The sequence below is a fragment of the Salmo salar genome, chromosome 01, assembly GCF_965601325.2.
Source record: "Salmo salar chromosome 01, fSalSal1, whole genome shotgun sequence".
NCBI classification, from domain to species: Eukaryota; Metazoa; Chordata; class Actinopteri; order Salmoniformes; family Salmonidae; genus Salmo; species Salmo salar.
This window is the reverse complement of record NC_138291.1, coordinates 39,057,533-39,082,500: the sequence shown is the minus strand read 5'-3', so window position 1 is coordinate 39,082,500 and position 24,968 is coordinate 39,057,533. Positions and strand designations below refer to the sequence as shown.

The 24,968-nt window shown below is 43.3% G+C and overlaps 1 protein-coding gene across 5 annotated transcripts in view; it reads right to left on the bottom strand.

The window, feature by feature from the left end:
• Positions 1-24,968, bottom strand: part of npas3 (neuronal PAS domain protein 3) — a 335,830-nt gene that overhangs the window by 50,505 nt on the left and 260,357 nt on the right. For all 5 annotated transcript variants that reach the window (XM_045717645.2, XM_082974183.1, XM_014194380.3 and 2 more), the window contains one exon: positions 3,440-3,617. In XM_045717645.2, coding sequence (XP_045573601.1) covers positions 3,440-3,617 — 178 coding nt within the window. The remainder of the gene's footprint in view (positions 1-3,439; positions 3,618-24,968) is intronic.

Below are 24,968 nucleotides of genomic sequence, written 5' to 3'. Positions count from 1 at the left end.
GACACATAATGAACTATTTATGTCAATTAGTTTTCTTTTTACACCTAAATGAACAGAATATTGTTGAACTCATTTGAATGATGTAAGACCGAACTGCACTACCTTGACTGGACACTACTTCCTGTGATAAGAATAGAAAATGTTGTTTTTAATGCGAGAGCTCCGCTGCCCACATATGGCAAATGAAATTAAAACTTGAAACTTAATTACATCTCCTCCTTAGACTTTGGCGTAAACGTTCCAAAACATTCATATGGAGAGACATGCTATATAGGATTGTTGTGGGGGAACATTACTGGGAGTTCAAATGAATACCAATCAATAAATGACTCCCTAGTGTGACCTGAGGAAAACTGATGGATGGAAATATATTGAAAAAGAAGTTGCCATTTGTGCCTCTCTGGAATCTCAGTGTAAATAAACAAAGCTTTGCTTTGATTGGACCAAAATACTTAATGTGCAGCACTATTGAAAACGATTTTATACTGGCATCCTAAAAGACACCCATATTGTCGTCTTGATTGGGTGAAATATTCAATGACCTCTATTCCCTTCCTGCAATCTTTACTCAGAAAATGATCCGCCCCCAAAATGATTCTTCATATAATAAAAATAGAAGAAAAACCGAGAGGGCGCTTGTTCGAAACCCAGAGCCGACTAGGTAAAAAAACAATCTGTCGATGTGCCCTAGAGCAAGGCACTTAACCATCAAATGTAAATAATCACATCGCTAGTGCATCCTGCTCCACTCTCATACTTACCAGAGAAACCTTGTTGACAAACACCCAGGATTACTATCTCCAAGAAAAAGACTGTCTGCTCAGACACGTACACACACCCCACTCACAGCTTTATTATCAAGCTGACATGCCCTTGAGAGGAGAAGGGGGAGGAATCCCAGTCTGCTGCATGTATGCAAAATAGACTGTTGATAACACTATTATATCCTGCAGGTATGGCTGGGGAAGAAGATGTGACATCCCTGTTGGAGGAGCTGAGAGAGGAAGTACAACAGGAGCTCTGTGGTGGAGTTGTGTGTGTGTGTGTGTGTGTGTGTGTGTGTGTGTGTGTGTGTGTGTGTGTGTGTGTGTGTGTGTGTGTGTGTGGGGGGGGGGGGTGTGTTTACGGGTAAAGTGGAAGGTGACAAGAGGATGGAAAAACCTGGCATTCCCTTAAACACTGCCCGCTTTCTCTTTCACTTGGCTGCCAGAGAGAGAGAGAGGAGAGAGAGTGGGAGAGAGAGAGAGAGAAAGAGAAAGAGACAGAGAGAGAGAGAAAAAGGAGAAAAGGACAGGAAGTGGTGGAGGTGGGAAAGTGTTGGGTGCCCTTTTTCTGTTCCTACAGCCCATTCATAATGAGTCCCTGTGTACACAAATAAATCTCAATGTCAGGAGCCCTAACGCTCATTAGATACCCTCTTTATTTTTCTCTCTCTCTCTCTCCTCGCCAAATAAATGAACATTGGAAAGCACTCCTACACAGTCTCTCCCTCTCCTCTCTTCTTCCGCTGCTCTGCCAGTGTGAAATATCTCCTGCCGGGAAAAAAAGGCACGAAAAGGACAAAACCACAAATGTGGAACTTCAATTAATTTAAAGCCCCAATCAGCAAAGAATAAATCCTTCGCAGATCTAATTACTGAGTCTCTCCGAAGACCCGGGCCGACCAGCCAATCTTCCTCCTGTTTGAACAGCTTGATGAACTAAGGGACTGATGGATATCAAGTCATTTTGTTTAATTTATAAATGGATTTTCCCCTAATACTTAAATTATCATCAGTACAACACAATGAAAATGGGAACATTTGGAAGGCAAAGCCTATAACAGGCCTGAAAAGAATCCCAATGAGGAATGTCACCTCTTTTCATTCCTTCTATACAATTCCTTCTCTAATTAAATTGGGGTAGGAGGCAGGGTGGGTAAGCTCGTGTTACAGTACGGCTGGGCTTCACAGTCTCTCTCTCCACTGTCCCTGTGAGGATCTGGGGCATTGCTGGAGACACTCATCAGACGTATCATGTCACACACACACCCTTCATAACAGAAAACCCCCACAGACTGGTCTGTGTGAGTCAACAGCCAAATGAATCTACTGTTGTTCTTACTTGACACTACAAGGATAAAATGCAGCAACTCAGTACTGACATGGTCTAAAATGTCTGTACTCTATTGTAAAAACAATAACAACATCAGGTATGCCAGCCAAACACCCAAACTCATAATAGCTTTTCAAATAACCAAAGTAAAGCAATTACAAAACAGCATAAAAATGCCAAAAGCTTTCCCTTTTGAAACCATGTTGAAGATGGCACATTTCGTTCTAATGTTAACACCAATCAGTTTTTTCATTAAAAGCCACCCCATCCCCCTGTCTCCTATCCATCCCCAACTCTTCCCCTCTCCCACTCCCCCCACCATCTCCCACTCCATCCCCCTGTCTTCTATCCATCCCCAACTCTTCCCCTCTCCCACTCCCCCCACCATCTCCCACTCCATCCCCCTGTCTCCTATCCATCCCCAACTCTTCCCCTCTCCCACTCCCCCCACCATCTCCCACCCCATCCCCCTGTCTCCTATCCATCCCCAACTCTTCCCCTCTCCCACTCCCCCCACCATCTCCCACTCCATCCCCCTGTCTTCTATCCATCCCCAACTCTTCCCCTCTCCCACTCCCCCCACCATCTCCCACTCCATCCCCCTGTCTTCTATCCATCCCCAACTCTTCCCCCCACCATCTCCCACTCCCCCCACCATCTCCCACTCCATCCCCCTGTCTTCTATCCATCCCCAACTCTTCCCCTCTCCCACTCCCCCCACCATCTCCCACCCCATCCCCCTGTCTTCTATCCATCCCCAACTCTTCCCCTCTCCCACTCCCCCCACCATCTCCCACTCCATCCCCCTGTCTTCTATCCATCCCCAACTCTTCCCCTCTCCCACTCCCCCCACCATCTCCCACTCCATCCCCCTGTCTTCTATCCATCCCCAACTCTTCCCCCCACCATCTCCCACTCCCCCCACCATCTCCCACTCCATCCCCCTGTCTTCTATCCATCCCCAACTCTTCCCCTCTCCCACTCCCCCCACCATCTCCCACTCCATCCCCCTGTCTTCTATCCATCCCCAACTCTTCCCCTCTCCCACTCCCCCCACCATCTCCCACTCCATCCCCCTGTCTTCTATCCATCCCCAACTCTTCCCCTCTCCCACTCCCCCCACCATCTCCCACTCCATCCCCCTGTCTTCTATCCATCCCCAACTCTTCCCCCACCATCTCCCACTCCCCCCACCATCTCCCACTCCATCCCCCTGTCTCCTATCCATCCCCAACTCTTCCCCTCTCCCACTCCCCCCACCATCTCCCACTCCCCCCACCATCTCCCATCCATCTGCCTCCCTCTCCTCCCCTTTTGCCAGCGGCGGGTGCCCTGTAAAGCCCACCTGGCTCGGGGGTCTCTGCGTGTGAGGAGGAGGAGGCAGAGCTGGCGCCGTCCTCTGTGGCAGTGCCCTGAGAGAGGAGGCCTCGGCCTGGAGGCAGCTTCATGCCCAGCTGCTCTGCCATCTCAACGTGGTCGCCAGGGTGGACGTAGTCAAACACACTGCTGCCTGTCAGCTCCACCTGCAGGGAGGGACACATGAACAGGGACTATTAGTATTTATGCAGCAACATCCCACACACACACACATACCTACACACAAATACTAACAGTCCAGAGTATATTGTCTTGTTTTTACAACAGCCTTTACTCTCCTAATAGGCTGAACCTATGTGTGTGTGTGTGTGTGTGTGTGTGTGTGTGTGTGTGTGTGTGTGTGTGTGTGTGTGTGTGTGTGTGTGTGTGTGTCTCCAGAGGTATACAGGATCCTGTAACAACACCATTCCCATTCCTAATTCTACCCCCCCCCTCCCAAAATTCGAACTTAACACCCATAGAAAATTACAAGCTGCTTTAGTTATAAAATGAAATAAATGAAATCCCCTAACCTTTAAACACTCTCATTTACTAGGATGAAAACAGGATTTGCCATCGTTAATTGGGGATGACAAGGAAAACCAGCAGGCTGTTAATATGTCTCTGCCTCTAATACGAACCCCCTTCTTGAATATCCAATTGCATGGCGTTGGTATTTCCTTCAGTGTGTTTGTGTGTGTGTGTGTGCGTGTTGGTATTTCCTAAAGTGCGCTGGTGGTGTTTGGCCATGCAGCGCTCACTGATCAGGTTGGGTCTACTGGGACCAGAGGATTACATGGGAATAATCCCTTTAATGTCAAATCCCTTTAAGCAATTTAGTCCTTCATAAATTATCATCCCAAGCAGAAACAATGATTAAGAAGTGAAATGATACACCAATACCATGAAGTGAACTTGCTGTTGTAGCTGTATGTGTTTACTGTTTACAAGGTATTTGGCGTGTCTTACTGTCTAGCCAAGATCATGGCTTAAAATCAATTAAACATGTTAAAACCATAAAATATAGAACGCTGATGAATGTGGTTCAACATAGCCTATAGTTTCACTAGAATCAAATGGCATGATGAACCATAGAATTAGAATGAGTGGAACAGATATAGAACCTCTAACCATGGGCATTCACATTCTACTCATTCTTATTTCTATATCTACTCATTCTTATTTATATACCCATTCTTATTTATATACTCATTCTTATTTATATACTCATTCTTATGGGATGAACATCCTCTGTCTGTCGAATAGGCTGCTTTTACATCAAGCGTGAGGCAAGTTTAGCAAATGCATGAAGGTAGATACGAAAACCAAAGATAAACCAACCTATTACCCAACAATGTTATCATTATTATTTCTTTGTTTTAGTGATGTCCTTGTCCAAGAGGACAAGCTAAACGAATGAAACCAAATTAGGTCTCTGTTGTCAAACTTGGTAGGGTCCAAACTTTGAAATGAAAATCATGACGTTAATCATTTCATAGAGGTCAACTGGACGGTATGCCAGGAAAAGAATGCCCGTGCACACATTTTTCAACACGTCTTTACATTTTTCATCACAAAGGTAAAACCACCCATACCATTGTTTAATAAAATGGTATCACTAAGCCATGACTATTGAATAGTAATAGCTTAATAGCTTCTGAATAATTTCTGTCATGAAAACAACAAACCCCTGAGTCTCTCCAACATGTTTAGGTCCAAATGCGTACCTAAGAACTTCTAGGCAGGACAGTACACAGCAAACAGACATAGTTCTGTTAGAGATATCATGACACAATGTATATGGTGCCTTCGGAAAGTATTCAGACCCCTTGACTTTTTCCACATTTTGTTACGTTACAGTCTTATTCTAAAATTGATTAAATTGTTTGTTCCCCTCATCAATCTACACACAATACCCCATAATGACAAAGCAAAAACAGGTTTTTAAAAACACAAAAATATTAAATTTACATAAGTATTCAGACCCTTTACTCAGTACATTGTTGAATCACCTTTGGCAGAGATTACAGCCTTGAGTCTTCTTGGGTATGACGCTACAAGCTTGGCACACCTGTATTTGGGGAGTTTCTCCCATTCTTCTCCGCAGATCCTCTCAAGCACTGTCAGGTTGGATGGGGAGCGTCGCTGCACAGCTATTTTCAGGTCTCTCCAGAGGTGTTAGATCGAGTTCAAGTCTGAGCTCTGGCTGGGCCACTCAAGGACGTTCAGAGACTTGTCCCGAAGTCACTACAGCGTTGTCTTGGCTGTGTGCTTAGGGTCGATGTCCTGTTGGAAGGTGAACCTTCACCCCAGTCTGAGGTCCTCTGGAGCAGGTTTTCATCAAGGATCTCTCTGTACTTTACTCCGTTCATCTTTCCCTCGATCCTGACTAGTCCCCAGAGCATGATGCTGCCACCACCATGCTTCATTTTTACATTTTACATTGAGTATACCAAACATTAGGAACAACTTCCTAATATTGAGTTATGCTGCCACCACGCTTCACCGTAGGGATGGTGCCTGGTTTCCTCCAGATGTTACTCTTGGCATTCAGGCCAAAGAGTTCAATCTTGGTTTCATCAGACCAGAGAATCTTGTTTCTCATGGTCAGAGTCCTTTGGGTGCATCTTGGCAAACTCCAAGCGGGCTGTCATATGCCTTTTACTGAGGAGTGACTTCCGTCTGGCCACTCTACCACAAAGGGCTGATTGGTGGAGTGATGCAAAGATGGTTGTCCTTGTGGACGGAGCTCTGTCAGAGTGACCATCAGGTTCTTGGTCACTTCCCTGACCCAAGGCCCTTCTCCCCCAATTGTTCAGTTTGACCGGGTGGCCAGCTCTAGGAAGAGTTGGTGGTTCCAAACTTCTTCCATTTTAGAATGATGGAGGCCACTGTGTTCTTGGGGACCTTCAATGCTGCATAACTGTTTTGGTACCCTTCCCCAGATCTGTGCCTCGACACAATCCTGTCTCTGAGCTCTACAGACAATTCCGTCGACCTCATGGCTTGGTTTTTGCTCTGACATGCATTGTCAACTGTGGAACGTTATATAGACAGATGTGTGTCTTTCCAAATCATGTCCAATCAATTGAATTTACCACAGGTGGACTCCAATCAAGTTGTAGAAACATCTCAAGGATGATCAATGGAAACAGGATGCACCTGAGCTCAATTTTGAGTCAATTTTGAATACTTATGTAAATAAGGTATTTCTCTTTTGTATTTTTAATACATTTGAAAAAACATGTTTTCACTTTGTCATTATGGGGTATTGTGTGTAGTTTGATGAGGAACGTAACAAAATGTGGAAAAAGTCAAGGGGTCTGAATACTTTCTGAATGCACTGTATTTCTTTAGATAAAGATAGACATGATTCTGTTAGAGATATCATGACACAATGCATATATCTTTAGATAAAGACAGACAGAGTTCTGTTAGAGATATCATGACACAATGCATTTATCTTTAGATAAAGACAGACAGAGTTCTGTTAGAGATATCATGACACAATGCATATATCTTTAGATAAAGTAAAAGGAGGCAACAGAAAGAAGAAGACGTACATTACAAATAAGTATTCTCAGAGTCTCCCGCTACGTCCCAAACGGCACCCTATTCCCTTTACAGTGCACTACGTTTTGACCAGGGCCCATAGGGCTCTGGTTAAAAGTAGTGCACTATATAGGGAAAAGTGTGCCATTTGTGACACAGCCTCTGGCTTCTATCTATCTACTAGAACAAGGGGAATGAGATTCTCTCAGAGGGCTGGAGAGGTGGATGCTGAGGTGGCTGGGGATAGAGATGGAGGGGGCTAGAGGGCTGGGGAGGTTGAGGGGGCCAGGCCAGGCCGGCTGGGCTGGGGTTAGGAACTCCTACAGTTTACGAATGGCTGGATCTCCCCTCAGACAAAGAGAGACCATTTTACATCAGTGTTTAACCTAAAGAGCAACACTCTACCATGGATTACTGGACTAAGGATGAGAGATCCCATTTATAATTGGATTAAGATACAATAATAAGAGATGACAGTAGCCCGGGCCGTGCGGTCGGCGTGAATGTGCCAGCCCAGTGCTGACTGGCTGGTGAATGCATTACACAAAGTGCTTTAAAATCTATTTCAGAATGGAGATGAATCAGGCCAAAAGCTATCTCTCTTTCACAGGCTTTGGTGGCAGACAAACCTTTTGTTGCCCATTATAATTCATGAACACGACCAATGACTATTTTAACTGTATTAGAATGAGCCTCCTTTTCCACACAAGTGGCTCAACAATGCACTCATCTGCCTTAATCTTTGCTGATGCCCAGATGAGAACAATGCACAGCCGGGGGAGAAATAATATAGGCTCAAATATTCATTGTGTGGCGTCGTGGGCAGTAAAGTGGCCAGTGTTGTCTATTACAAGAGAGGCAGCAGATTATACTCTGTGATTGCAGAAAGGACACTTGGATTACAGCAGCTGCGTTTGCATTGTAAATGAGGCTGGTGTGGTAGCTATCGTCAGGGCCGGTGCACGGCTGGGCCTGGTGCCCTTAGCAGCATGCTTATTCTGTAGAAGGTCACGCAGTAATATCTCCCCCCATGAACGTCCCTCTGCGCCTATTACTCCTGACAGACTGGGAAGGAAAGAAGGAAGGAAAGAAGGACGGAAAGAAGGAAGATATTCATATAAAACACCTGATTCAACCAAACATAAAAAAGGAAAAAGAGGACTGTATGCTTTTCAAAAGTAAAAAGGACACCACTTAATGAGTTTCCTAATAGAGTTTCATATTAATGATGAAAATATCTGATTCAACCACCACCAAACATAAAAAGGACTTAATGGCATACTTCTTTGTTTTAAAAGGAAGCCCCTTAATTAGGTAGGGCTTCAGAAATGTCATCTTCCTTTATTAAGTGTTCTGCTCCATCAAAGCAATAATCACCACTGTCAAATATCATCACATGATAGACAGCCTGCCTCCTCTCTCTCTTTCTTTCTCTCTCTTTCTTTCTTTCTTTCTCTCTCTCTCTCTCTCTCTCTCTCTCACCCCTCCACCCCCATCTCCCCAACCACCCCTTGCCTTTGTACCCTGAGGGGTTTGTCATCGCTCCCCGTGTGTCATCGCTCCCCGTTCAAATACACTGGGACCCCTCTGCCAGGAGACAACCCCTTCATTATGACACAATTACTCCCTGGCATCAAACAAGTGCAGTGTCTGTGTGTTTGTTTGTGTGTGTGTGGCTCACCTCCGCTCTGCAGTGCTTAACCTGTTTGTAATTATCACGCCTGCCATCAGACGCCATCAGAGCAGATCTGGCCTTAGCAGGGACACACATGCATGATCAAGAGCCAGACTTGAAATTATGAAATGTCTGTGTGTATGTTTTAGAAACCCCCAGAGACAGGGAGACTGTGTAGTCACAAAGAGTCGAGGAGGGGCAGAGTGATAACTTGTGACTGCACAAGGAACCTTTTTCGATACATCCCCTTTAAAGGGCACTTTATTAATATAAACTAAAAGGCATTTAAGTCAACACTCAGATGAGGAAAAATTATCATATGTAAAATTACAAATAAAACTGTAAACTGTATGTAAAATCATGAATAAATAAATAACAAGTCTTCAAACATGCATATTAAATGATGAAATATGAACGCGCTGTAGAGGACAATCCCACGAGGAAAGAAACATTACAGATGACTAAAAATTCCCTCCACACATGTCTAAAATATCGGTGTGACTTTGTGAAGTACTAATCCAATAAATTGATGTTGGCTCTAGGGTTCAGAATTAATTACCGCGTTTAACATTAGCTAAATGGAATATTACACGTTTGATAGAGTATAATTATTCTTGTATTAATGATTCATATTACATTGCCCTCATTGATAACACTTGGCATAAAGCTCAGCAGTTTAAAAAGAAGAAGGAAAGTAGAAAAATAGACAGTTTTCTTAAAATGGCAAACTGCTGTTGTTGTTGGGTTTGAATAGCTAGTGCCGGAGCTAACTAAACAAAACTATAAATGCAACATGTAACGCGCTGCTCCCATGTTTCATGAGCTGAAATAAAAGATCCCAGAAATGTTCCATATGCATAAGAAACGTATTTCTCTCCAATTTTGTGCACAAATTTGTTTACCTCCCTGTTAGTGAGCATTTCTCCTTTGTCAAAAAATCCATCCACCTGACAGGTGTGGTGTATCAAGAAGCATGATCATTACACATGTGCACCTTGTGCTGGGGACAATAAAAGGCCACTCTAAAATGTGCAGTTCTGTCAAACAACACAATGCCACAGATGTCTCAAGTTTTGAGGGAGCGTGCAATTGGCATGCTGACTGCAGATTTAGATTTTTGGGTCACTGGAATACACACAATATCCCATAATGTCAAAGTGGAATGATGTTTTTCGAAATGTTTACAAATGAATTTAAAATTAAAAGCTGAAATGTCAAGAGTCAATAACTATTCCACCCCTCTGTTATGGCAAGCCTAAATAAGATCAGGAGTAAAAATGTGGTTAATTTGGTTAAGTCACAATAAGTTGCATGGACTCACTCTGTGTGCAATAATAGTGTTTAACATGATTTTTGAATGACTACCTCATCTCTGTACACCATACATACAATTATCTGTAAGGGCCCTCAGTCAAGCAGTGAATTTCAACCACAGATTCAACTACAAAGACCAGGGAGGCTTTCCAATACCTTGCAAAGAAGGGCACCTATTAGTAGATACAAATTAATAAATAAAAGCAGACACTGAATATTATTTTGAGCAAGGTAAAGTTATTAATTACACTTTTTATGGTGTATCAATAAACCCAGTCACTACAAAAATACAGGCATGCTTCCTAACTCAGTTGCCAGAGAGGAAAGCAACTAGGCCAATAGTGACTATAAAACAGTTACAGAGTTTAATGGCTGTTTATGGAAAAAACTTAGGATGGATCAACAACATTGTAGTTACTCCACAATACTAAATGAATTGACAGAGTGAAAAGAAGGAACTTTATACAAATAAAAAATATTACAAAACATGCATCCAAGGCACTAAAGTAATAGTGCAAAAAATGTGCCAAAACAATTAACTTTATGTTTGTTCGGGGCAAATCCAACACAACACATTATGGTGTACCACTCTCCATATTTTCAAGCATAGTGATGGCTGCATCATGTTATGTGTTTGCTAGTAATCGTTAAGGACTGTGGAGTTTTTCAGGATAAAAAATAAATGGAATGGAACTATGCACAGGCTAAATCCTAGAGGAAAACCTGGTTCAGTCTGCTTTCCACCAGACACTGGGAGATGAATTCCCCTTTCAGCAGGACAATAACCTAAAACACAAGGCCAAATCTACATGAGCTTCTTAACAAGACGACAGTGAATGTTCCTGAGTGGCCGAGTTACGGTTTTGACTTAAATCTAATTGAACATCTATGGCAAGACCTGAAAATGGTTGTCTAGCAGTGATCAACAATCAACTTGACAGAGCTTGAATAATTTTGAATAGAATAATGGGCAAATGTTGCACAATCCAACATTTGCTCAGAAAAACACACAGCTATAATCACTGCCAAAGGTGATTCTAGCATGTATTGACTCAGGGGGTTGAATACTTATCTAATAAAGATATATTACGGTTTTCTTTTTCATGTTTTTATATATTTTTTTTGCAAATGTTCAAATTTTTCTTCCACTTTGACATAAGAGTATTTTGTGTAGATCGGTGACAAAAAAAGGACAATTAAATCAGTTTTAATTCTACTTTGTAACACAACAAAATGTGTAAAAAGTAAAGGGGTGTGAATACTTTCTGAAGGCACTGTAATTCCTGACTTATTCTAGGAACAGCTGTCCAAAAAAGTGGGAGGGCCCACCAGCCTTGATAATAAACCCTCCAAACTCTCTAATGACAGAAGAATAAGAGACCTGTGCTCTTAAGTGTTATAGTTGAAAATAAACCTGGCATCATGTTGAATAGAGGCCAAAAGCAGCACCCATCTTCGGTGTGTGTGTGTGTGTGTGTGTGTTTTCTATGCCAGAGTGGTATCACACCACATGCTCATGTAGAATATCTAATAACAGGGCCCTAGTGAATATCTCTGGGTATCTCCTGGTTCAAAAACAAATGGAAGGGGAACACAGATATGACTACAGCATCGTCGGCATCAGAAGCTGAGAGTATTCTAAAACAAAAACAGACTGCCAGTGGCGTAAAGGAAGCCAGTAATTAAGGGCAATTGGAGCTGTCTTTTCTGTGTGCTGGACGGGACTCAGGGGAAGCACCCGGCTACCTGCCTGACCTTGGCAAATGGTAGTCCTTGGCTGAGCCTGTGACCCGCAGAACCCCTCTCACATCCAATCTCCCTCACACAGTACGCAGGGCGACCTGCCGCATGCAAATCACCACTCCCCCGTGAGCCTGTATAAACTACAGCCTAATTAAATATTTTTTAACGATGTGAGTAATTTTTGCCAAGGGGTGGATTCGGGGGGAAATTTAATATGAGATCACAAAAGATGTTCCCGGCGTTGATTCTATAAATTAATGACTATCTAGTGCTTATGATAAAAGCACCAGCGCCAGGAATGAAAATGAAGTCGGCAAAGCAAAAGAAGGCCTTATACTTAATTTGTCTAATAACCCAAATGCTTTCAGGAACCAAAAAAAATGAAAAACTAAGAAGGTTTTTGGAAAGTTTCCATGCCAACATAGTCCATCGTAAGAAAATGATAGATGACGTGGACATTGCCAAGCTCAGGGCAGCGAAGTAATATTTGGCAGCTCAACGACAAGGTCTTCTAATTTCACAAATCAAACAGACACACAGAACAGAACTGTATACACTCAGATGACGCTCTCTCTCCCTCTCTTCCTCTCTCTTTTTCCATGACTCTCATTACAATAACATTGGGGTCCCACAAGGGTCAATATTAGGCCCCCTTCTGTTTACCATCTATATAAATGCTCTCCCACTTGCTTGCCCACAAGTTGACATGCAGATGTATGCAGACGATACAGTACTGTATGTACACTCAAAAAACAGACAAGATGTTAACAAGTTAACTGAAACTATAGTCCACATCTCTAAATGGTTGGCGGATTCTTGCCTGCGTTTAAATATTGACGAGACTGTTTGTATGTACTTCTAAGAAAATCACTGACCCTTCCCAATTAGTTGTTCTTGTCAATGAGGAGAAACTGAAAGTCTAACTTCAAGTATCTCTGCATAATTTTGGACTTGACCTTCATAAAACAGGTGAAGAAGGTGGTTAACACTATTTAGGTTTATAAGACCTTACCTTCCTATATATACATATACACTGAGTGGACAAAACATTAACAACACCATCCTAGTATTGAGTTGAACACCAACCCCCAGTAATATTGATGTTGATTAATGTGCACTGTCCCTGTATTTTTTAAAATATAAAAAAATACTAATATTATTATTATTATTATAATAATAATAAATAAAAAAAGTTCCAGATCTTGCCAAATGTCTGTTGGTTTAAACTATCTTCAATCTCCCCCTGTTTGCTTTTCGCCAACGCAATATATGGCACAGTTGCACCATTAACTGTAGAGGCCTTTCTCCAGTCCACCTATTGTTATAGTGGCCAGATTACAGTAACCTTCAACAGGCCAGTGACAGCCAAGCTCCAGTTTTAGTGGAGGAGCAGTCAGTCTCTCTCTGTCTCCTTCTCTTTCTCTGTTCCTCTCTCTCTCTCTCTCTCTCTCTCTCTCTCTCTCTCTCTCTCTGTCTCCTTCTCTTTCTCTGTTCCTCTCTCTCTCTCTCTCTCTCTCTCTCTCTGTCTCCTTCTCTTTCTCTGTGCCTCTCTCTCTCTTTCTCTCTCTCTATTTCTTTCCTCCTGTCCTCTCCCCCTTTCTTTCTCTCTCTATCTCTATTTCTCTATTTTTTTCCTCCTGTCCTCCCCCCTTTCTTTCTCTCTCTCTCCCTCTCTCTCTGTCTCTCTCTCTCTCCCTCTATTTCTTTCTTCCGGTCCTCTCTCCCCCCTCTCTCGCTCTCTCTCTCTCTCTCTCTCTCTCTCTCTCTCTCTTCAGCCTCTAATACCGCATTGTGCCACTTCTCCAGGAGGCCTTAATCTTCCTCTCCCAACTAAAGCCTACTTCAAGAAATGGAAAGCTTGGAGAGGAGAGGACTGGATACTATACTCCTGAATCAGACCTGATATATTATCACTGATAACAAATTACAGTGCTAGACAGATCTTTAGACTTAGACATTATACATACAATGTATCATGCCCACTAAAGCAAATAATCAATCATTCACTCAATCAAGTAATTAACTCTATTTTTGACATTTTGACAATACTCGATTAATGCTGTGGTATCACTATTGGAACATTAGATATCGCAGACAGATTTTAAAAGGATAAAAATTCCATTATTTTCTTGCATTAACAACAAATTGCAAATGCAATACACTTTCTTGACGGTTGATCAACAACAATTTAAACTGAAATGTGCTGTATTCATCTGTTTGACTGGAGAATTCTAAGCAAAGCTACTGTGCAGGCTAACACTGTAACACTCACTGAGTAAAACTGACATTCATTTTAGCCCTCTAGAATAGAAAAGTGGAGAAGAATAAGGGGGAAAATGCGTATAATATTATGCATAGAACATCATCCAGTACTAATGGTCTTTACATTTCTTTTTCCTTTAAAATCAAGTGATAGAAACACTAACACTTGAGATGACAAGACATATTACTGTGTACATGTGTGTACCTGTGTATGTCTCTTTTACCACAGGTGTGCACCTGTGTATGTCTATTCTACCACAGGTCTATACAAATAATATATGCCTGAACAAAACGACTCAATTTTTTATCTAGAGAGCAGCTCTGACAACAGAGAGAGAGAGAGAGAGAGAGAGAGAGAGAGAGAGAGAGAGAGAGAGAGAGAGGGAAAATAACTTTAACAATTAACTTCGAAGGACAAAAAGGGTAAAATTTCCCCCTGTGCTTTTTTTCTCCCTGGCCTGATTTGTATCGGGCTCTCAAAGCCCTCTTAGATCATCCTAATCCAGTGTGGCAAAGTAGCTGAATATAAGATTCAGATTGTCTTAGAAATTCTGCGCTACCAATCAGCTTTCTGACACCACTTTTCTCTTCAACCTTCAGAACTTGTGACAGCAAAGACCAGAAGACAACTCACAAAGGAGCGCACAAATGGCAAACTCGGCAAGCTAGCTGCCTAATCCACAGAACAAAGATAGCACTTGACACTACAGAGCAGCTCCAAATCCAAATATTTTATCAATCACTACATTTCTTTCTCTCTCTCTATATATATATATATATTTTGTTCTTTTTTTGACGAGGTACAATTCAGGAACACGGACAGACCTCATCTTTGCCCCAAGTGGCACCCTGTTTCCTTTATAGAGCACTACTTTTGACCAGGGACCATAGCGAATAGGGTGCCATTTGGGACGCATCTTTTATTAATGCTATAAGAAAATAAACACGCCCTCGTGACAGTATAACGACACCACTATCAATCTAAGTGGATCCTGTTGAATGACATTCTCTGTAATACTAAGATGATCCGTATTGCTGCTTAAGTCTCTGTCGTCATAGACGTTCTATCCTGAACGTCTGTCTGTCTCGCTGCCCAATTAGATATCAGCGTCATTGCAAATGTCTGTGGAAGTACAGCACCATTCAATATTGAGACAGGGGAATCAAACAGGGTGTTTAAAATAAGAGGATATTCCTACAGGACTCTTCCACAGGGAGAAAAGCTGCTGGCCAGTTAATGGGTCTTGTGGTCAGTGGTGCTACAGTGTGGGGTGTAGGAGTCCTACATACCGTACAGTACATATAACATGCCACATTTCCCATTATAGGTCTGCCAGGGCCTCCGTCCCCCTCCCTGTCCCCCTCCCTGTCCCCCTCATAAGGTCCAGCTACAGATCACTGGCTATTTTGGGATTTAAAAAAAATATATATATTTTAGCTTTATTTAACTAGGTAAGTCAGTTAAGAACAAATTCTTATTTTCAATGACAGCCTAGGAACAGTGGGTGAACTGCCTTGTTCAGGGGCAGAACGACAGATTTTTTTCCTTGTCAGCTCGGGGATTTGATTTTGCGACCTTTCGGTTCCTAGTCCAACACTCTAACCACTAGGTTACCTGCTGGTTCCTAGTCCAACACTCTAACCACTAGGTTACCTGCTGGTTCCTAGTCCAACACTCTAACCACTAGGCTACCTGCTGGTTCCTAGTCCAACACTCTAACCACTAGGCTACCTGCTGGTTCCTAGTCCAACACTCTAACCACTAGACTACATGCTGGTTCCTAGTCCAACACTCTAACCACTAGGTTACCTGCTGGTTCCTAGTCCAACACTCTAACCACTAGACTACATGCTGGTTCCTAGTCCAACACTCTAACCACTAGGTTACCTGCTGGTTCCTAGTCCAACACTCTAACCACTAGGTTACCTGCTGGTTCCTAGTCCAACACTCTAACCACTAGGTTACCTGCTGGTTCCTAGTCCAACACTCTAACCACTAGGTTACCTGCTGGTTCCTAGTCCAACACTCTAACCACTAGACTACCTGCTGGTTCCTAGTCCAACACTCTAACCACTAGGTTACCTGCTGGTTCCTAGTCCAACACTCTAACCACTAGGTTACCTGCTGGTTCCTAGTCCAACACTCTAACCACTAGGTTACCTGCTGGTTCCTAGTCCAACACTCTAACCACTAGACTACCTGCTGGTTCCTAGTCCAACACTCTAACCACTAGACTACCTGCTGGTTCCTAGTCCAACACTCTAACCACTAGGTTACCTGCTGGTTCCTAGTCCAACACTCTAACCACTAGACTACATGCTGGTTCCTAGTCCAACACTCTAACCACTAGGCTACCTGCTGGTTCCTAGTCCAACACTCTAACCACTAGGCTACCTGCCGCCCCCAGGAAGGATCTGTGGTGTGGTGAGCTGCAGCAGAGGAATGCATCTCTCTCTCTCTCTTTCTCTCTCTCCGCCCCCCCACGCTGGTCACATCCCAATGCTTTCCCATGAAGAGGAAGTGTCATTGGGGGGCTAGCTGGCAATCTTACATTTGACTTTTATCCTCCCCCCCTTAGGAACATTACCATTGTGATTGTCCACTATCCATATCCCTTCTCGTCTCTCTCGCTCTCTCTCTCTTTATCTCTCTCTCTCTTTCTATCGCCAAATTAAATCACCTCAGAAACAAAACAGACCAAAAAGTATTGAAACACTAAAGGCTATTAGTCCTCTGTAAGAGAGATCAAATGTTCTCCCCGAGTCAATGCTCTCTCTCTCTTTCTCTCTCCCTCCACCTATCTTCTCTGTTCCACCACATTGCTCTGTGTCTCCTTATTGGAATCACTTATCTATGGGCCCTCTGTGAATCTGAATAACACTAGCTGGGCCTCAGACAGACTTGTGCCTTAAAACAAATCAATAAACTCTCATTTTCTTGTAACAGTTTCATATTAATCGGGTGACTGGGGCAGAATGAGGAATGTGTCGCTGGGCCGGGACCGGGGCCGAGAGAGGAGAGAAGGAGGATTAGAAAATGAAGATGGGATGCACCAGGGGGCCCCCATCAGCCCTTAATGAAACTGCAGACCCCCCTCCCTCCTGTCTTCCCTCCATTCCTCCTCTCCTCCCTCCACCCCCTCATCCCTCCTCCACCCACTCCCTCCTTTCCTCCCTCCCTAGCCTTGATGAGTTCTCGTGCTGATCAAATAAAAGCAGAAATAGCCTTTTGTAGTTGTGGTCAATTTTCTCTCCGTGGCCCTGATAAATCCAGACATTGCACAATCACACGCCATAAATCTATGTCTGTTCCCCCGCTGGGCCGATTTGATGAATTATTGAACAGGGGGGCAAAGAACATACATCTATCCACCCCCCCCCCCCCCCCCCACCCAAATACACAATTATTCTCCCCTTATTCTCCCCATAACCAGCGACTCCATAAAATCTTGTGTAGAAACGAGTAGTGCGCCATTCACTCACTATTAGGATTCATATTTTCCAGAAAATCGACCAAGTTTCAATACCGGGAATTAAACTGCTATTTAGTTATGACAAAGTAACTAAATATCTTTGGTCGCCAATGACATTGTTGTGAATTGCAAAACAGGCTGTACATAAATTCTGAGCGTTATCATGTTTCTCAATGAATTCAGCAGTAGGCTATCTCAACGCAGAGCGGACCCAGAGTATAGCGTTGTCAAATCATACACTTTCATAAACTTTGTAACGGCAGTCAAACCAAATTCGAAAGACCAAAGTTGCTAAGATTGCCAGATAACCTCCTTCAACCAACGACATAATATTTCCTATATTTGGCTAAATGTAGTTGATGATTATATACAGATAGCAGATCAGCTCATGAATAACGCAGAGATGAAGAGAGGAAATAGTTTAAATATCAAGGTATCTTACAGGGGACCAACTCTGTTTTAAAAATATCCATATCTACTCTCATACCGTTTGTTGATCACACATTCTCTACCAAAGCTCTCATATGGGCAGCAAGTACGAGACAGACAGCACCAATTTAAAGTGGAGGCTATCTAGCATGGTTTAGCATGACTGTGTAGACCTACAAGGTGAGGTAGGTGAGGTGTCACCACTTGTGACCGCCCGGCCTCTTGATCAGATAGACTAGAGTAGACAGAGGTTGACTGCAGATTACCGCCTGTGTTGTACCCATTTCTACAGCAATTTCAATCTGAGTGGCTTTAATACAAAGGGAACTGGCCAATTCTTACGGCACATTTTGCAAAGCCAGGAATCAATCTACACCCAGGTTTCATTATCCTGTGATAACGTCATAGACTACCTGATATAATTTAGGCAATATAAAAACAGCAGGAAGGAATAAGTGCCAGTGGTCTGTCTGGACATTGGACCGTTGACGCTTTAATCCTCTCTGAGCCAATCACCAAACACAATAGTGTGATATCACTTCCTGTATATCACTTCCTGTTCTATCATATATAATCCCAGCATAAAACAGACACAATCATCCAACTGTAGCCACTTATTTCCATTCATTTCCATATCAGTGTTTATTACATTGCATCAAAGGAGGCTGGTGGGGAGGAGCTATAGTCATTGTGATGGCTGGAATGGAATATATGGAAAACGGCATTGAACGTGGTTTCCAGTGTATTAACGCAACCATTTATTACATTCCAGCCATTACAATGAGCCCATCCTCCTATAGCGGCTCCCACCAGCCTCCTCTGCATTGCAGTGAGTATTTACATAACCAGCGACTCCATAAAATCTTGTGTAGAAACGAGTAGAGCGCCATTCACTCACTATTAGGATTCATATTTTCCAGTTTCAATACCGGGAATTAAACTGCTATTTAGTTATGACAAAGTAACTAAATATCTTTGGTCGCCAATGACATTGTTGTGAATTGTAAAACAGGCTGTACATAAATTCTGAGCGTTATCATGTTTCTCAATGAATTCAGCAGTAGGCTATCTCAACGCAGAGCGGACCAAGAGTATAGCGTTGTCAAATCATACACTTTCATAAACTTTGTAACGGCAGTCAAACCAAATTCGAAAGACCAAAGTTGCTAAGATTGCCAGATAACCTCCTTCAACCAACGACATAATATTTCCTATATTTGGCTAAATGTAGTTGATGATTATATACAGATAGCAGATCAGCTCATGAATAACGCAGAGATGAAGAGAGGAAATAGTTTAAATATCAAGGTATCTTACAGGGGACCAACTCTGTTTTAAAAATATCCATATCTACTCTCATACCGTTTGTTGATCACACATTCTCTACCAAAGCTCTCATATGGGCAGCAAGTACGAGACAGCACAGAGAAGCAGGGGACATGTTATTTTGACATGCATAGGCGAGAGATGTGCTTTGATAACTCAACCTATGGATTACAGAATAAAGTTAGTCATTTTCACGCGAGACAGGAGTCAGGATTTTGGGTTTCAGTGGGATTGGAACGAGATATGAAAATAATCAATGCTCCTGGACAGGAGAAGATAGAATTTTCCCTAATGCTTCTCTGAATTGTTAACAGACTTTATGTCTGTGACAGAGATGCCTATCTAATGAATTGTGCATAGGCCTATCAAATTTGTGACTGTCTGAAGAGTCACACTGACAGCTCAAAGAGGCACACGTTATTTAATAGGCTATAGAGAGGTTTCCTGGAGGGTTTATTAACTGCATTCGGTTTGCGTGTGCAGTCCAGCAGTGTCAATAATACGTGTGCTTTTTAATTTATGGCGACTATGTGTGAAGTATACTGAACAAATATATAAACGTAACATGTAAAGTTTTGGTCCCATGTTTCATGAGCTGAAATAACCCATCCCAGAAATGTTCCATACACACAAAAAGCGTATTTCTCAAAAATGTAGAGCACAAATTTGTTTACACCCCTGTTAGTGAGCATTTCTCCTTTGCCAAGATAATCCATGTGTGGCCTATCAAGAAGCTGAATAAATAGTCTGATCATTACACAGATGCACTTTGTGCTGGGGACAATAAACATTTTGTCAAACAACACAATGCCACAGATGTCTCAAGTTTTGAGGGAGCGTGCAATTGGCATGCTGACTGCAGGAATGTCCATCAGAGAGGTTACTAGAGAATTTAATGTTCATTTCTCTACCAATGTCATTTTAGAGAATTTGGCAGTACTTTCAACTGGCCTCACAACCGCAGACCACGTGTAACCACGCCAGCCCAGGACCTCCAAATCTGGCTTCTTCACCTGCGGGATTGTCTGAGACCAGTCAGCCGGACAGCTGATGAAACTGTGGGTTTGCACAACCGAAAAAGTTCTGGACACAAACTGTCAGAAACCGTCTCAGGGAAGCTCATCTGCGTGCTTGTCGTCCACACCAGGGTATTGACCTGACTGCAATACCATACTACAGGATGAATCCCGGTTTCAACTGTGTATGGCGTTGTGTGGGCAAGCGGTTTGCTGATGTCAACTTTGTGAACAGAGTGCCCCATAGTGGTGTTGGGGTTATGGTATGGGCATGCATAAGCTACGGACAACGAACACAATTGAATTTTACGATGGCAATTTGAACGCACAGAGTTACCGTGACGAAATCCTGAGGCCCATTGTCGTACGATTCAAGCATACAATTCCAAGAAGCTGAAAATTTCCAAATTCTTCCATGACCTGCATACTCACCAGATATGTCACCCATTGAGCATGTTTGGGATGCTCTGGATCGACGTATATGACAGCGTGCTCCAGTTCCCACCAATATCCAGCAACTTTGCAAAGCTATTGAAGAGTGGGACAACATTCCACAGGCCACAATCAACAGCCCGATCAACTCTACGCAAAGGAGATGTGTCTCACTGCATGAGAGCAAATGGTGGTCACACTAGATACTAACTGGTTTTCTGATCCACGCCCCTACTTTTTTAAAGGTATCTCTGACCAACAGATATACAGCATATCTGTATTCCCAGTTGTGAAATCCATAGAGTGGGGGGTGCAACTCAATATTAGCAAGGTGTTCTTAATGTTATATCTTAATGTTATATCCAGTGTATTTACCATTGATTATACAAATACACAAACAATACAATAATGAATGTATTTAAATGGATTGATTTCCTTATATGAACTGTAAGTGTTGCATGTTGCGTTAACATTTTGGTTCAGTGTCAATACGCTAGGCTAAACGCTTCCATGCCACCACCTGTTTGGATCATTTTATTCTTTGCTAATCTGATGCTGTGAATGTTGTGTATTTCCCAGGTCTTGTCATGTTGGGGGGAGGGGGGTGAAGAGTGTTCCCATGTTAATGCCTACTCACTATTGTATTGTTTGTGTATTTGTATAATCAATGGTAATACACTGGATATATCTAACATTAAGAACCCTCAGAACAGCCTCAATTCGTCGGGGAATGGACTCTACAAGGTGGCAAGCGTTCCACAGGGATGCTGGCCCATGTTGACGCCAATGCTTCCCACAGTTGTGTCAAGTTGGCTGGATGTCCTTTGGGTGGTGGACCATTCTTGATACACACAGGAAACTGTTGTTCCTGATAAATACACAACGCAGAGGATGATCAATGGAAATAGTCGTTTTTCAGCTCAACATCTGTTTAGAATCTGTTAGGAATATCAGTCCTGAACTCATAGCTACGTGTGCTATGTTTTCATTGGTCTGAAATAGTATACTTGTTATTTGGCCATTGGCCCAGTTTTATTGCAAGGAATTCTAATTGGTCAACCACAGGCCAGGGCTGGGTTATAAAACTACATCCTGTCCCTTTGTTCTGTGGAGAGAATCACAGGAGAGAATCACTCAGGAGGGAATCTCAGTAGGGAATCTCTTGGGAGAATCACTGGAGAGAATCACTCAGGAGAGAATCACAGGAGAGAATCACTCAGGAGAGAATCTCTGGAAAGAATCACTGAGGACGGGGAGAATGAACAACTACCTCCCCGCATGATTTGTCTTCTTTGAATAAACCTATTTTCCTCCCCCTGATTTGCTTTGGGGTCTGTGTTATTGAAGAATAATATCAACTGCTAACAATGGCACACATACACAATCCATGTCTCAATGGTCTCAAGGCTTAGAATTCCTTCTTTAACCTGTCTCCTCCCCATCATCTACACTGATTGAAGTGGATTTAACTAGTGACATCAATAAGGGATCATAGCTTTCACCTGGATTCACCTGGGCAGTCTATGTCATGGAAAGAGCAGGTGTTCATAATGTTTGTACACTCAGTGTATATTCATTTGTCCTATTAATTATTGACTTGACAGATGGTCTAACCTAGAGCATGTCAGTCCGGACAGTGACAACCTAGCTAGCATAACAGGCCCAGCCAGTAAAACTAGCTAGCAGAAGAACTGGGTAGTTTGTAGTTAAGACCCAAGTAATGCAACCTTACAGTTTAATCAATAATGTCATTAACGCTACCACATTCAGAACAAGGCAATATGGCGGCACATCTGTCATAATATGTCATATTAGGTGACAGATAATTACAACGGTTAAATGTCACTGTTTTGACATTCTAATGAGACCATTAGAGTATCACCACAGGTATACAAGCCAATAAGCTGGCAGATATCCAGGCCCAGGCTCCTCCCTACTAACAACAGAGGGGCACTAGTTAGTTAGTCCATACTCCTAAAACTGATCTCCTTTGCATAAGCCGACTGTAAACCCAACAACCTGTTAATAAAGATAATAAGCCTGAATGTAACGCTGCGATATCATCATCTATCTGGTTAAACAGGCTGAGGAGGTGTAACTAACGAGGTGTAGAGGAGAGAGAGAGAGACCCAGTCCTGCTGATTTAACAATCCTCTGTACATTAACTAACCACATTTAGCATGCCTTTTGTTAGCACACATTTATGATCAAGCCAGAAAACTGCACTGACTGGGCCGTTTACACAACTTGTCTCAGTGCTAGGATCAGTTTTGCCTTTCAGATCAAAATGAATAACTTGCCTAGTTAAATAAAGGTTAAAAAAATATATAAAAATAAGACAGGGTTGACTTGATCCTCGATAAGCACTCCTACAGTACTCAGGCCCTGGTCAAAAGTAGTGCACTATATTGGGAATAGGGTGCCATTTGGGACACAGTCCTTTGAGAAAGACAGAGCTGGGTGAGTGAAATCATCTGTATCCTGTATCCTGTCCTCATTTTACCGTAGCTGTAACTGTACCCTAAGAAGGACAGACAGCGCTGCTCTGTGCTGGGTGGGTGAGTGCGTCTCTCTGCTGATTTATGGTCCTAAGTCCTCTACTGGCATAAGGACACCTTGAGGGGAAATAATAAAGATCCCGTCATCTTATTGAGGGGCTGCTGAGATTGAAACACCCAGCCAGCCAGGCAGCAAGAGACGACACAGTGACTGCTCACACGGATCAGCTATCTGGGAAAAGGAGAAAGGGAGAAGTTCAAAAGCGAGACGCACACTTAAAGGTTAAAGTCCTGGGTCACTGAATTCAAGCACGCACGCGGGTACAAATACACACACACACGCACAAATACACAAATACGCACGCGCACACACACGCGCACGCACACACACACACACACACACACACACACACACACACACACACACACACACACACACACACACACACACACACACACACACACACACACACACACACACACACACACACACACACACACACACACCACAGGCTCTGTTCTCCAAGCTCAATTGATAAGTGCCCCATCTCTAATCACAGAATACTAGTAACCTCCTCTAGCTTATATGTTCTGTATCTACATCACATCAGTCACAGGCAGCAAAAGGATCCAACCATGAGAAATTCATTCGCAGCTGTCTGAAACTGGGACTCTGAGTAAATGGTAAAGAGCAAGGTCTTTTGGATCTGACACAGGGACGAGCCACTAGAGTCACTACCCTAATTCCCTCCCCTCCCTCCCTCCTCAATAGTGTTCCTCCATGGACACCCCCTGTGACCTGTCAGGGGGAAGTGAGAGACATTGAGAACAGCTTTATTTGTGCCAGGGTGTTAGGAATAGAGACACACTGTCTACGTTCCAAAGGACACCCTATTCTCCACATAGTGCACTACTTCTGACCAGAGTCCTATGAGTCCTGGGCAAAAGAAGTGCACTATTTAGGGAATAGGGTGACATTTGGGATGCACCTACTGAGACATACTGAGGCATACTGAGGCTGTCCTCTCTGCTGGGTTGGGGCTGGGGTGGTGGGGTGGGCATGGTGCCAGGATAGCTGCTGGATATGGCAGTCAGTACTCAGAGTCTGATTCCTCCTATAACCCTCTCATTCCCTCTTTCTCCGTCTCTATCTCTCGGTCTCTCCCTCTCTCTCTCTTCCCTTTTCTCTCTTCCTCGCTCTCGCTCTCTCTCTCTCTCTGTACTGAGCCAGGATCAATTCCCCCCATCCGCCAGGGAGCATCCGCTGATCTCCATACTGTTCATTAAGCACGCCCCCTTCTCCTCCGTCCTCCCCACCTCTTCCTTCCAGGGCTAGCAGATAGACAGCTTGTTAACTATTTTAATACGGCCCTGAACAGAAGAGACAGGCCACTAGAGTCCTGGGATGCCTCAGCATACATACACCCTCTCACCTCCCACCTCCCACCTGTCGATTCGACTGGCGCAGGGCTGGCAGATGAGACAGGTAAGGCTAATGGCAGAGCGCGGGTTTTAGCGTGTGTGTGCCCGTGTGTGTGACTGTGCCTATGTGAGTGTAAGTGTGTGTGTGCACGCGTGCCAGTCTGTGTGTCTCTGAGAGGGGCTTTGCGCTGGGTTTAAAGGGGCTAAGTATGTTTGGTAATGAAGGACACTGAATGCAGTGCTGGGGATTCTATCAGCGCCCAGGTCTCCAAGGTGCCATACAGGCCAGGATTGCCTGGCGTTGGAGAGCATGCCTAATGGCTTACTGTCTGTTTCTGAATAACTGATTTGGCCCTCTGGGTGAAGCATACAGCCA